Source organism: Trachypithecus francoisi, unplaced genomic scaffold (assembly GCF_009764315.1).
Source record: "Trachypithecus francoisi isolate TF-2019V2 unplaced genomic scaffold, Tfra_2.0 Lachesis_group20, whole genome shotgun sequence".
NCBI lineage: Eukaryota > Metazoa > Chordata > Mammalia > Primates > Cercopithecidae > Trachypithecus > Trachypithecus francoisi.
The window spans coordinates 35,167,033-35,182,095 of NW_022681466.1; the positions used below are offsets into that span (position 1 = coordinate 35,167,033).

The following is a 15,063-nucleotide window of genomic DNA, read 5'->3' on the forward strand; positions in this document are numbered from 1 at the left end:
TTCACCATTTTGGCCAGGCTGGTCTTGAACTCCTGACCTCAAGTGATGAGTCCGTGTCATCCTCCCAAAGTGCTGGGATTACAGACACGAGCCACTGTGCCCATCCATGATTTTATTTTTAATTAAAATTAATCTGGATTGTAAATTGAGAGAGATCAGTATACTCTTGGGGATTATGGAAGACAGTGAGCTTACTTCATAGTCAGCAGGACTCTTGAAAGTAAATGATGTTTTAGAGCTGGGTGTGGTGGGTCACACCTGTAATCCCAGCACTTTGGGAGGCCAGGCGGGTGGATCACCTGAAGTCAGGAGTTCAGGTGGCCACCAGCCTGGCCAACATGGTGAAACCCTGTCTCTACTGAAAAATACAAAAATCAGCTGGGTATGGTGGCATGTGCCTGTAATCCCAGATACTCGGAGGCTAAAGTAGGAGAACCCCTTGAACCGGGAGGCAGAAGTTGCAATTAGCAGAGATCGTACCACTGCACTCCAGCTTGGGGGACAGAGCGAGACTCCGTCTTAAAAAAAAAAAAAAAAAAAAGTAAATGATGTATTAGAAACAAACCTTAAAAAAATCTTAATCTTACTCATGGTAAATGTAATATAAGTCTAAGCCAGCCTCAGCTCTTGCCTGAGATTACTAGTCTCCTGGTTTCTATTCTACACGTATTCTCTACACAGCAGTGAGGGTAATCATTGCAAGTAAAATATTGCCTTACTTATTTGCTTAAATCCCTCCCATAGTTTCCCTTTACACTTAGAGTAAAATCCATACCCTTTCTCCTGATCTGTAAGATTGTATGCAGTCTCTTGCCTACCTCGTTCTTCACCCATGTTACCTACTGGTATCCTTCTTGTCTCCTGATTTAGCTGCACCAGCATCCTTGATAAATTATTCAAAAAGCCAAACTCATTCCTCATGGCCTTTTAGAATTGGATTATAAAGAGGGTAAACTGCTTATCCCTTCTTACCATTCAGTGCTGCTCAAAAGTTATCTTCTCAGGGAGGATTTTCCTGACCATTTTATCTAAACTGTGGTCTTTCTCTCCCAAATCACTGCCTGTCCTGTGCACTGCTTTTAATTTCTCCTTAGCATGTATCTGAAATTATATTATGTATTTGCTAATGGTCTTTTCCCTATTAGAATGTAAGCTCTATGAGGGCAAGGAGTCTTATTTACTGCTGTATTCTTCTAGCACAAACACACATACCCCCTTAGAACAACTGTAGGTACACAATAGAAATTCAGCAAATGTTTGGGTGAATGAAATGACAATGTGGCCCTAAAATACTATTTTAAAACTTGTTTTATTTCCAGGTTGTATTTTCTTATTTAATGTGTGTAAAAATGTGGTGGTATGAATTTTTTTTGGTTTTAAAAACTTTAATAGTGAGTTTTTGTGGGCACATTGTATTCATAAGATCTATTAATTCTAGCCATAACTTTAAATAAGTAAATTGGTTACTTGTGTACATGATTATCTGTAAGTAAAATGAAGGTCTCTTAGAAGTTAATACAGTTGGCCGGGCGCGGTGGCTCAAGCCTGTAATCCCAGCACTTTGGGAGGCCAAGACGGGCGGATCACGAGGTCAGGAGATCGAGACCCTCCTGGCTAACACAGTGAAACCCCGTCTCTACTAAAAAATACTAAAAACTAGCCGGGCCAGGTGGCGGGCGCCTGTAGTCCCAGCTACTCAGGAGGCTGAGGCAGGAGAATGGCTTAAACCCAGGAGGCGGAGCTTGCAGTGAGCTGAGATCCGGCCACTGCACTCCAGCCTGGGCGACAGAGCGAGACTCCGTCTCAAAAAAAAAACAAAAACAAAAAAAAACAAAAAAAAAACACGGTGGCTTAAGCCTGTAATCCCAGCACTTTGGGAGGCCGAGACGGGCGGATCACGAGGTCAGGAGATCGAGACCCTCCTGGCTAACACGGTGAAACCCCGTCTCTACTAAAAATACAAAAAACTAGCCGGGCAAGGTGGCGGCGCCTGTAGTCCCAGCTACTCGGGAGGCTGAGGCAGGAGAATGGCGTGAACCCGGGAGGCGGAGCTTGCAGTGAGCTGAGATCTGGCCACTGCCCTCCAGCCTGGGCGACAGAGCGAGACTCCGTCTCAAAAAAAAAAAAAAAAGAAGTTAATACAGTTTAACCTTAAAATCTGTTGTAGGCTGGGCGCGGTGGCTCAAGCCTGTAATCCCAGCACTTTGGGAGGCCGAGATGGGCGGATCACCAGGTCAGGAGATCGAGACCATCCTGGCTAACATGGTGAAACCCGTCTCTACTAAAAAAAAAATACAAAAAACTAACCGGGCAAGGTGGCGAGTGCCTATAGTCCCAGCTACTCTGGAAGCTGAGGCAGGAGAATGGCGTAAACCCGGGAGGCAGAGCTTGCAGTGATCTGAGATCCGGCCACTGCCCTCCAGCCTGGGCGACAGAGCAAGACTATCTCAAAAAGAAAAAAAATCTGTTCTAAAATTATTTGACATCTTTCTCACTGAATAAGAATGAGAAGGAGGAAGCATAGGGTAGAAAAGTAGCATGCAAGATAAAGTGATACTGGATTGTAATTATGTAAATTAAGGAAATAATATGCTTTACCTATTCCTTGTCACCCTTTTTTTCTGCCTTATAGATAAGGGAGAAAAAGATTGAATAAAAGGGTTTTAATTTAATTTTATTTATTTATTTATTTTTGAGACGGAGTCTCGCTGTGTCCCCCAGGCTGGAGTGCAGTGGCCGGATCTCAGCTCACTGCAAGCTCCGCCTTCTGGGTTTATGCCATTCTCCTGTCTCAGCCTCCCGAGTAGCTGGGACTACAGGCACCCGCCACCTCGCCCAGCTAGTTTTTTGTATTTTTTTTTTTTTTTTTTTAGTAGAGACGGGGTTTCACCGTGTTAGCCAGGATGGTCTCGATCTCCTGACCTCGTGATCTGCCAGTCTCGGCCTCCCAAAGTGCTGGGATTACAGGCTTGAGCCACTGCGCCCGGCAAGGGTTTTAATTTTAATGATATGTCTTTTTTTTTTTTTTTTTGAGACGGAGTCTCACTCTCACCCAGGCTGGAGTGCAATGGCGCGATCTCCGCTTACTGCAAGCTCCGCCTCCTGAGTTCACACCATTCTCCTGCCTCAGCCTCCCGAGTAGATGGGACCACAGGCGCCCACCACCACGCCCGGCTAATTTTTTGTGTTTTTAGTAGAGATGGGGTTTCACCATGTTAGCCAGCATGGTCTTGATCTCCGGACCTCGTGATCCGCCTGCCTCGGCCTCCCAAAGTGCTGGGATTACAGGTGTGAGCCACCGCGCCCGGCCCGGCAAACATGGTCTTTTATTATGCTGAAACAAAAATGCTTTTTTTCCCCCATAGTGAAAAGGATTTTGTTGGAATAACTGGATAATTTATTACCTGCTGTTAATATTGCTTGAGATATGATGTCATAAGGGTTAAAATAATAGTCGTCTCCTTGTAGAAAGTGGTACAGCCAGTTGACAAAGTTAGATGATGTTCCCTGTCATTAAAATAAATTCAGTGAATTACTGTTATTCTCTTTTGAAGGCTTTTTTTGTTTGTTTTTGAGATGGAATTTCGCTCTTGTTGCCCAGGCTGGAGTGCAATGGCGTAGTCTTGGCTCACTGCAACCTCCGCCTCCCAGGTTCAAGTGATTCTTCTGCCTTGGCCTCCCAAGTAGCTGGGATCACAGGCATGCACCGTCACACCCGGCTAATTTTTTTTTTTTTTTTTTTTTTTTTTTGTGGCGGAGTCTCGCTCTGTCGCCCAGGCTGGAGTGCAGTGGCCGGATCTCATCTCACTGCAAGCTCCGCCTCCCGGGTTTACGCCATTCTCCTGCCTCAGCCTCCCGAGTAGCTGGGACTACAGGCGCCCGCCACGTCGCCCGGCTAGTTTTTGTATTTTTAGTAGAGACGGGGTTTCACCGTGTTCGCCAGGATGGTCTCGATCTCCTGACCTCGTGATCCGCCCGTCTCGGCCTCCCAAAGTGCTGGGATTACAGGCTTGAGCCACCGCGCCCGGCCTAATTTTTGTATTTTTAGTAGAGACGGGTTTCGCCATGTTGGCCACGCCGGTCTTGAACTCCCAACTTCAGGTGATACACCCGCCTTAGCCTCCCAAAGTGCTGAGATTACAGGAGTGAGCCACTGCGCCTGGCCCTCTTTTGATGGCATTTAAACAACCTTCTTAAATTCTTTCTGGAAACACTTATAATTTTAAAGATGTAATATGATCAAACACCTTTTTAGTCATAGAGTAATCCATTCAGAAGCCTTGTTTGTTTATATTAGTAAATTGGTGAATTTCTGTCACCTAGTCATTGTAAATATCTATTATTATTTTTCCATTCTTTGAGTTTTGAAAGTGTATTTAAATGTTTAGCAGTTAATTTTAATGAAGTTAATTAGAGGGCTGTTGCAAGTCCTCTGCATTTTGTATCTCAGGAATATTATCTTTCTTTTTACATTCATATTCTTAAGAGGTATTTATTGGTTTGAATAAAACTGAAGTTTCTCTTATGCAGGATGCTGTGGGGTACTGTTGGTGTATAAAATCAATTTAGCTCGACTGTAAATGAAATTGTAGTCTAATGGAAAATAACATATCTGATAGCACTATAAATAAAATATAGTACAGACACAGAGTGGGGAATAATTCCATTTATGAAGATATAGAAGCTTTATGTAGTTGGGTATGGTTAGATTATAGGGGTGTTCCTTAGTAGTTTGGTGTGTCGTGATGAGAAATGAGACCTGAAAAGCGTAGGACTATAGAATGGAATAGCAGAATAGTATTCATAAATTTATGTATTATCTTTGAGATGATGGGGGAGCTTTTTTAAGTATTGAGTGAGATAAAATAAGTTTTGGAAAATAAGGATTTTGGAAAAACTGACCAAGTAATGTTATTGAAAGGTTGCTTGAAATGAAAAGGTACGTTTGTATGAAAGGAGATCAATTTGGACATGTTTGAGCAACTCATAGAGAAAGTGATATGAGGCTGACACTAGGAAATTAGAAGTAGCAGGGATGTATGAGTATTATAGATGCTGTGGAATATATTTTGAAGAACTTTGCAGCCAGTTGAATAGTAAAGTAGGGGAATAACAGGAGAGTTTAAGGCCAAGCATATTTAGTTCATGAGGTGGAAAGATAAAGAATAGGTTTGAAGGTGTCTCTATCATTGTTTTTACCCACTTTAGGCTAAATCTTACCAAACATAATTTTTCTGATTTTTTTTTTGTTTTTTAAAGTAGCATTTCTAAATAGAAGTACCTTGGAATGACTATTGATATACCTAGGCTGGGCGTGGTGGCTCACATCTGTAATTCCAGCACTTTGAGAGTCCAAGGTGGGTGGATCATGAGGTCAGGAGTTTTGAGACCAGCCTGGCCAACATGGTGAAACCCCATCTCTACTAAAAATACAAAAAATTAGCTGGGCATGGTGGTAGGCACCTGTAATCCCAGCTACTCAGGAGGCTGAGGCAGGAGAATCGCTTGAACCCGGGAGCCAGAGGTTACAGTGAGCCAAGACCATGCCACTGCACTCCAGCCTGGGCAACAGAGCAAGACTCTGTCTCAAAAAACAAAACAAAACAAAACAAAACAAACTATTGATATACCTTATGAAAATAAGGTCTTTCTAAATAATGAAGGCCTGGCTAAATAATAATGACATACCCACTTAAGCAAAGGAAATCTGTGTAGGCTGATATGGGAAGCTCTGTATGTAGATAAGGAACAAAGTACATATGTGCATACATATATGCTGGCGTATACATAGGTTTTTTCCACCTTAATTAGATGATAGAAATAGTACTTGTTATCTTGAAGGAGAAAGATTGAGATACTTAGGCTTTTCATCTTTTTGTACTGCATGACTTTAGCTATGTGCATGTAATGTGAGTACATTGTAAAACTGTGAATGCAGTTTGAGGTGCCTGCTGAGAGATTCCATCAGGCAGTTGGGATAATGTCTGAAATTTAATAGAGGGGACTGTTAACCCAGAGTAGATATACAATGCAAAAGGACAAGAATGCATCAGTAGAAACAAAGAATTAGTGGATTTATAATAGTGGAACCTTACAGGTGTGTGACTTCATAGAAAATTACAGTAGCAGAAATTCAAAGCTTTGTTTTATTTATGTTAAGTGAAACTCCATTTTCTGTTTGGTATAAATAAATGTTTCCATTGATTGCTGTTGAAAGGTGGCACTGTCCTTCCATAATAGTGGGTTAGTGAAAGAAATTTGTACTCTTGATTTTTATTTTTTCTTTTTATAAGAGAGAGGATCTTGCTCTGTTACCCAGGCTATGGTGCAGTGGCATGATCACGGCTCACTGCAGCATTGAGCTCCTGGGCTCAAGCCATCCATCTTCCTTAGCCTCCCAAGAAGGTGAGACTACAGGCATATGACAACACCGCTCAGCTAATTTTTTTTTTTTTTTTGAGAGACAGGATTTCGCTATGTTGTCCAGGCTGGTCTTGAACTCCTGGTCTCCGGTGATGCTACTACCTTGGCCTCCCAAAGCGCTGGGATTACATATGCGAGCCACTGCACCCGGCCCTCTTGATTTTTCTGATCAGCAGTTTTAGGTGGTGATGGCTACCTAACTAGTATAGAGTTATAGAATTGATCATTTCTAAGTACCTTTTTTATTCTTAGACTTTCATGTGTAGAAGTTTTATGTTTAACTTTTCATTGACTATGTTTTTAAAAGTAAAATTCCTCTAATTTGTTAGAATTTACTTGTGGGGAAGGAGAGGTTGGAATGGAACACAGCATAACCCATATATAAGATACATGTGGCAAATATCTTTTTTTGTTTCTAATTCTTTTTAGTTTCTCTATTAATTAATGATAGTATGTATTTCAGAATAGAGGCTAAGAACCGTATAAATTTTAAAGACAGCAAAATTTCTGGCAAGAAACATTATATCTTTTTTCATGGGTTTAGCCCTTAGTTTTAGAAGAATTTGTGGTGGTTTAGTCCATTACTCTGATTTATAGGGAAACCTGTCTAAACCCTGAGCAAAGAAATAACTGTATTTGAGCATAGTTCTTTACATGTTTTATTCTGTGGCCAAAGTATATCAGGATATACCATGATGTTCATCAATAGAATTAACTCCAATGTTGTATTAGTGATATACCAGATTTGTATGTATATAGTTATAGAATGCATTATTTGATCTCTAAAAGGTAGTTCTGAATGACTTTGATTCACAGAAGGAAGCCTGTGATGAAATAAACCTGTTTTGATTTCATTGTATCCTAAATCTTTTAATAAGTCTTCTATATTTCCTGTTTTATTTTAATGCAATAAAGCTTTCCTTTGACAGTGACCTTGACTCAGTTTAAGGATTGATTCTGAATATAGGAGATGGTAATAGAAAAAAGTACCATTTAAAAAGTGGGAGATTTTAGTTTGGGCACAATAGCTCACACCTGTAATCCCAACACTTTGGGAGGCAAAAATGGGAGGATCACTTGAGCCCAGGAGTTCAAGACCAACCTGGGCAATATAGTGAGATCCTGTCTCTACAAAACATAAAAAACTAGCCAAGTGTGGTGGTACATGCCTGTAGTCCCAGCTACTCAGGAGGCCGAAGAGGGAGGATACTTTGAGCTCCGGAGGTGGAGGTTGCAGTGAGCTGAGACCGCGCCACTGCACTCCAGCCTGGGTGACAGAGCAAGAAGACCTTGTCTCAAAACAAAAAAAAAGAAAAAAAGCGGTGGGGAGATTTTGACATTATTGCATTCGTTTGTTTCTTAACTTTCCATCTATAGCTTATCTGCTTCTATAATTGTCAATCCTTAAAAACTGTCATACCTCATCTGGAAGAATTTTTATTGAATAAAGGCATAACAGCATATGCTACCATAAACTATGTTAAATTATATATGAGTACATTTCAGGATAGTATGTTACTGTCATAGTAAAAGGAAGGAGATGAATTAAAGAATAATATAATTTAAATTTGCTTTGGGCCTTGCAGCACTTGCTGTTCATGGCTGTACCTGATCTTTTTGCAGTTTTTCTGTATTTAGCTTTATGTCTAATTGAAACTGTGTAGTTAATTATTTGGCTGTATGTGAAAGTTCGTTTGAGGAAAGGAAAGGTTATTCGTATTCTAAAAGTGTATGTGTACTATATAATTGATGTTGACAGTATGGTAATTAGAGTTTTTTATCTGGCATCTCTTAAAAGTAACAATTTTTAATTCTATTTTTTATCAGCCTTAAATATAGAATGTATAATGTAAATGATTTATATTTTAAAATTTATTGTGTCTTGATCCTCTTGAAATTGACTACATTTAAATTCTTTGCACATCCTAATGTCTGTGAGAATGATTCAATAAAATAACAAAAAGTCATATTTAGGTAATGCATTTGGTTTACTCATTTTTATTTTAATAGAGCCCTGTGCAGTAGAATTGGTTTTTTTAATAATGTTACTGCACAGTAGTCTAGCAACTACTTATATAAACAGTGTGAAGGTTTTTATACTTATGCCAGAGGACAACTTAATATGAAACACAGAGTTGTTTTATTTGTCTCTACAGAGAGCAGTAGTGTCTTTCAGGCTGGGGGAAGGGAGATTTCTTTACTTTCTTCCCTAAGAATAGTTATTTGAATATGAATACTTAAAATCTTTTCGTCTCTGACTTTGCCACTGTGTGACCTTGGCAAAGCCCTTGATTTTACATAATTTCCACATCAAAGTAAGGGATAATACCCTTTGCTTCTTATCTTAAAATATTATTTTAAGTGTTAAATAAGAAAAGTACGTATCAAAGTAGCTAGAATTACTATTTTGAAAAGATTTGCATTAGTGAAATTTGGTAGACAATTCAGCTAATGGTTATTTAGAGTCTAATGTGGTGAGGTAAAAAACTACACTTGATACTCATCTGTTTATACAACAGAACTATTCTGGTGATTAATTATAAAACATACCCCCAATGACAGTGTGCTAACATTATGTTCCCACAGAAGAAAGTTTTTGTATACTTGGGATTTTAGTTTTTGGGATAAATCTGGGGCATATTTGGAATAATAATGATATATATTTGAGCATTTGATAGCATGTTTAGAAATCAGTTTTTGTTTTGATGGCCTGCTTTGCCCTTAGTTTGTAAGCGATCAAGTGCTGCTAGTGCTAGGCATTAGTGAATAGATGAATGAGGTGTGATTTCTCTGTCACTCAAAGAATGTACAATCTGCAGATACCTTCATTGCTCCCAGACCTTACATATCTTACAATTTTTGTCTTAGGACTCAGAGTAGATAAGTAGTGGCATTGGTACCTTCTAGTGTGTAAAAATTGTTTATTTCAGAGTACAAGATACTGTATTTTAGTAGTACTAATGCAAAAACATCTCAGTCTGTGATTTTTAGATTTCATTTATTCATTAGCAAGTATTGACACCTATTATGTACCAGGTACTCTAGGCATCTGTGCTAAATTAGTGAACAAAGGTTAAGACCCCTGTCTTTGTGGAGCTTTTATGTTCTAGTGTGACAGTCAACTATGAACTTAATAAATTATGTAATATGTTAAAAGATAACTGCTATGCAGGAAAATAGAGCAGGGTAAGGGGGATTATTATTGAGGCAAATGGGCATGGGCATATTGCTATTTTCAATAAGGTAGTTGTGGTCTCATAGAGAGGTGACATTTAAACAAAGACTTGAAGGAAGTGAGTTGGCTATGCAGATATTTGGAAGGAGAATGTTCCCAATAAAAGAAATAGCCAGGAATGGGTCTGGAACCCATTGAGGAACATAAAGGAAGGCCTTGGAAGCAGTATAAGAGAGGACTAGAATAGTAAAAGATGAAGTTAGAGAGGAGAAGAACAAGATTATGGGAAGTTTTCATAGGATGATATAAAGACTTTGGTTTTTTTCTCAGAGTGAAATAGTCATTGCAAGATTCTGGATATGATCTGACTACAAGCTTGGCTGCTAGCTACTCTTATGACAGGTTGAGAACCTTAGCTTTGTATACCCAAGAGAATAGGAATTTGAGAGTCTAAACGTGTCTTATGCAAACCAGAAGCTAATGCTTCTGTGTTCACACTCACCGAGCAGTTGGGTCTTCAGAGAGAAAAAAGTCCTGATACTTTCCAGGGTTCTTTGGTATAGATCAGCTTGCTTCTTGTTGTGGTGTCCCTCTTTTATCCTTAGATTTCAGCTTTCTGTGGTCTCTCAGTTTCCACTAGCTCATCTTTCCAACTTCATTGTTGTCTTCTCTTTTATTCTGTCATCTCCTGTCATTTTATTGGTTATTTTAGGAGAATAAAGAGAAGCAGTTTTTCAGTCGCTGTGTTGAAGCAGAAGACTAATAGCTTAAAAATTCATGTGCCAATGTGATTAGAAAAGAACTCAGATACTTGCACTGAAACTTCACTTTCTATTGTGAAACATCTTGCCACAATTAATAGTAATAATGCTATTTTCATGAAACACAAATCAGTCCTTCAAATATTTAAAACTTAAAGTACTCATGGCAGTGAAAAAAAATACATAATCACTTTCCTTGTATACATTGTTTAAAAGTATCTTACCTCACTTTTATAAAGTCCCCACTTTGAGTTACTGTCCTGGAGCAGTTTAGATTTAAGAGCCCCTTTCAGGGAATGGATTTGGACAAAATAGTGTGCTTGACGAGTTAAGAACCGTGAATTACCTAAAGACAACGTATTTTGGTGGAAAGATCATGTAGTTAGGAAACTTGGATTTTGGCCCCATTTCTCTATGGCTCAATTTTAGACTTCAATAAATTATTTAATATTTTCATGCCTCCTCATTTGTGAAATAAGGGATTGCAGGTTAGATAATTTTTAAGTAGTTCTAAAAACCTTATGATACTTATGTCATTTTGGAAATTTTTAATGCTTATGTGAATAATTAATTTTTTTAATTTTTTTTATGCAGGTTAATGGTGCAATGTAAGAAACCTTTAAAAATTTCTGATGAATTAGTGCAGCAATATCAAATTAAAAACCAGTATCTTTCAGCAATAGCATCTGATGCAGAACAAGAACCTAAAATTGATCCATATGCATTTGTTGAAGGAGATGAGGAATTTCTTTTTCCTGATAAAAAAGATAGACAAAATAGTGAGAGAGAAGCTGGAAAAAAACACAAGGTAAGAGGAATCACAGTACACCAAAAGGTCACTGTTGATTTTGTAGCACTGCATATAGTAACACTCTTAGTACCACAATTATTTCAGTTCTTTTGTCTTAGAATAGAAAGAGTAATCATTTATTTAGAAAAACGTATTTTTGGCCGGGTGCGGTGGCTCATGCCTGTAATCCCAGCACTTTGGGAGGCTGAGGCAGGCGGATCACGTGAGTACAGGAGTTCGAGACCAGCCTGGCCAACATAGTGAAACCCTGTCTCTAATAAAAATACAAAAAGTAGGTGAGTATGGTGGTGTGCGCCTGTAATCCCAGCTATTCAGGAGGCTGAGGCAGGAGAATCATTTGAACCCAGGAGGCAGAGGTTGCAGTGAGCCGAGATCAGGCCACTGCACTCCAGCCTGGGCGAGAGAGCGAGACTCCCGTCTCAAAAAGAAAAAAAAGAAAAATGTATTTTTTTGAATGGGTAAATCAAGCACATGGTACCAATTATAGCTGATCTCCGATAATGAACATATTTTGTTGTTTAAAAGTTTCTGGGTTGGATAAAGGATGTATTAAATTTTGTCGTCATCGAAATCAGGACATTTAGGTAGGGTATTTTGACAGTGGTTTTAAAATATGTTGTAAATGAATTACCAGTTTTCAAAAATAAAATAGAATATACATCACTGAGTTTAAAAAATAATGTGCTAATTTTGAATACGTGATTCAGGAACTTACAGTGCACCTAAAAGTAAAAATGAAGTGCAAGTATATAGTATATATGAGAATTTGTTAAGATTAAGATAACTTTGCTAAACAAGAATTATGTCTTAAATACAAAATATGAAAATTGGCCAGGACAGTGGCCCATGCTTGTAATCCAGCACTTTGGGAGGCTGAGGTGGGTGGATCACTAGGTCTGGAGTTCGAGAGCAGCCTGGCCAAGATGGTGAAACCCTGTCTCTACTAAAAATACAAAAATTAGCTGAGTGCGATGGCAGGCACCTGTAATCCCAGCTACTTGGGAGGCTGAGGCAGGAGAATTCGCTTGAACTCAGGGGGCAGAGGTTGCAGTGAGCCGAGATCATGCCACTGGGCTTTCGCCTGGTGACAGAGCAATACTCCATCTCAAAAAAAAAAAAGAAAACTGAAATCTGTAAAGTTATGAAAAGGGTCCAATAATACGTGTGGGTTTTTTTTTTTTTTTTTTTTTTTGAGACGGAGTTTTACTCTTGTTGCCCAGGCTGGAGTGCAATGGTGTGATCTCCACTCACTGCAACCTTCGGCTCCCTGGTTCAGGTGATTCTCCTGCCTCAGCCTCCCTAGTAGCTGAGATTACAGGCTGTGCATCACCACACCCGGCTAATTTTGTGTATTTTTAGTAGAGATGGGGTTTCTCCATGTTCATCAGCCTGGTCTTCAATTCCTGACCTCAAGTGATCTGCCCGCTTCGGCCTCCCAAAGCATTGGGATTACAGGCATGAGCCACCGTGCCCAGCCCCCAGTAATACGTTTAATACAAAGAATTAGTTTCATATAGTTTTACTTAGCCCTACTATATGCCAGATACTCGAAATTTTGTCTTTTTGGAAGTATGAGAGTAGTGGTAGCTGGGAAGGCTGCAGGTGTAATAGAAAGAACATGAACTGGCCGGGCACAGTGGTGTTTCATGCCTGTAATCCCAGCACTTTCGGAGGCCGAGGTGGGCGGATCACCTGAGGTCAGGAGGACGAGATCAGCCTGGCCAACGTGGTGAAACCCCATATCTACTAAAAATACAAAAATTAGCCAGGTGTGGTGGTGCAAATGCCTGTAATCCCAGCTACTTTGGAGGCTGAGGCGGGAGAATCTCTTCAACCCAGGAGGGGTAGATTGCAGCAAGCCAAGATTATGCCACTGCACTCCAGCCTCGGCACCAGAGTGAGACTCTGTCTCAAAAAAAAAAAAGAACATGGACTTTGGAATTTGACAGATTTAGGATAAAATTTCAGCTCTCACTACTTACCAGCCATATTTTCTGGGGCACATTAGAGTCTTTACTTTTTTATCTATAAAATAAACATACTACAGGCCAGGCGTGGTGACTTACACCTATAATCCCAGCACTTTGGGAGGCTGAGGTGGGCGGATCACAGAGTCAAGAGATCGAGACCATCCTGGCCAGCGTGGTGAAACCTCGTCTCTACTAAAAATACAAAAATTAGCTGGGCGTGGTGGCATGTGTCTGTAGTCCTAGCTGCTCAGGAAGCTAAGGCAGGAGAGTCGCTTGAACCTAGGAGGCAGAGGTTACAGTGAGCCGAGATCACGCCACTGTACTCCAGCCTGGTGATAGAGTGAGAATCCATCTCAAAAAAAATAATAATAAGCATACTACTTACTTGTTAACTATAAGAATCAGTGATTATGTTAAACACTTAGCTGGATGCCTGACACATAGCTCCTCAATAATTGGTAGATTTTATTGTTGGTAAATTATATATTTCAGCCTAACATGCAATATTTGTTTGCAGGTAGAAGATGGGACATCTAGTGTAACAGTGTTATCACATGAAGAAGATGCTATGTCATTATTTAGTCCCTCTATCAAGCAAGGTAAAACCTTTATTTCCTAATCAAAATATTGCTTTCCAGGATTGTTACTACAGACTGATCTGATATTGTTGGACTTCTAATATTCCTTTTTGTATAATTCATTATGTTTCGTAGAAAGGAATCTTTCTTAAATGATGGATTTATTGGTTATCTTTTATTGGAAGAAGCAAGTTCAGGTGATAGAATTTGCGTTTTGAATTGTTGCAACCTCTTTCCTGTTTTTACATATAAAAATAGTTTTCCATTAAAAACTCAGTTTTATGTAATAGATTTCTCACACCCTTCTACTGGGAATTATGTGAAAGGAAGTAAAAGAATGAAGGCACATATTGACTGGAAAGTGATTGAGAAAGGCCATTGTTATACTATGCCAAGGCTATAGTTATACTATCCAGGAAAAACACACTTGAAAAAAATAGGAGAAAGATACAGATGTCCAGTTGGTTGACAGTAGAGTGTTTCATCATCATAACTCCAAGTGTTTGCTCTCTGAAGACAGTGCTTTCAAGCCTATAGCTATGGGGGTTACAATTAGAAGACTATCAGTTCTCTTCATACCTGTCTCCATTGTTTAAACTATTGAAAAATGGATCCGGGCATGGTGGCTTATGCCCGTAATCCCAGCACTTTGGGAGGCCAAGGTGGGTGGATCACTTGAGGTCAGGAGTTTGAGACCAGCCTGTCCAACATAGTGAAACACCATCCCTACTAAAAAATAACAAAAGTGGCCGGGCGCGGTGGCTCAAGCCTGTAATCCCAGCACTTTGGGAGGCCGAGACGGGCGGATCACGAGGTCAGGAGATCGAGACCATCCTGGCTAACACGGTGAAACCCCATCTCTACTAAAAATACAAAAAACTAGCCGGGCGAGGTGGCGGGCGCCTGTAGTCCCAGCTACTCGGGAGGCTGAGGCAGGAGAATGGCGTAAACCCGGGAGGCGGAGCTTGCAGTGAGCTGAGATCCGGCCACTGCACTCCAGTCCGGGCGACAGAGTGAGACTCCACCTCAAAAAAAAAAAAAAAAAAAAAAACAAAAGTTAGGCAGGGTGCAGTGGCTCACGCCTATAATCTCAGCACTTTAGGAGGCCGTGGTGGGCAGATCATGAGGTCAAGAAATCGAGACCATCCTGGCCAACATGGTGAAACCCCGTCTTTACTAAAAAAATACAAAAATTAGCTGGGCATGGAGGCACATGTCTGTAGTCCCAGCTACTTGGGAGGCTGAGGCAGGAGAATGCTCAAACCTGGGAGGCAGAGGTTGCAGTGCGCTGAGATCATGTCACTGCACTCCAGCCTGTCAAGAGAGGGAGACTCTGTCTCCAACA

At 40.1% G+C, this 15,063-nt stretch overlaps 1 protein-coding gene across 1 annotated transcript in view; it reads left to right on the forward strand.

Moving 5' to 3' along the window:
* MED13 (mediator complex subunit 13) overlaps positions 1–15,063 on the forward strand; it is a 127,377-nt gene that overhangs the window by 61,098 nt on the left and 51,216 nt on the right. The window contains exons 10-11 of the mRNA XM_033183742.1: positions 10,954–11,167; positions 13,658–13,739. Of these exons, the coding sequence (XP_033039633.1) occupies positions 10,954–11,167; positions 13,658–13,739 (296 nt within the window). The remainder of the gene's footprint in view (positions 1–10,953; positions 11,168–13,657; positions 13,740–15,063) is intronic.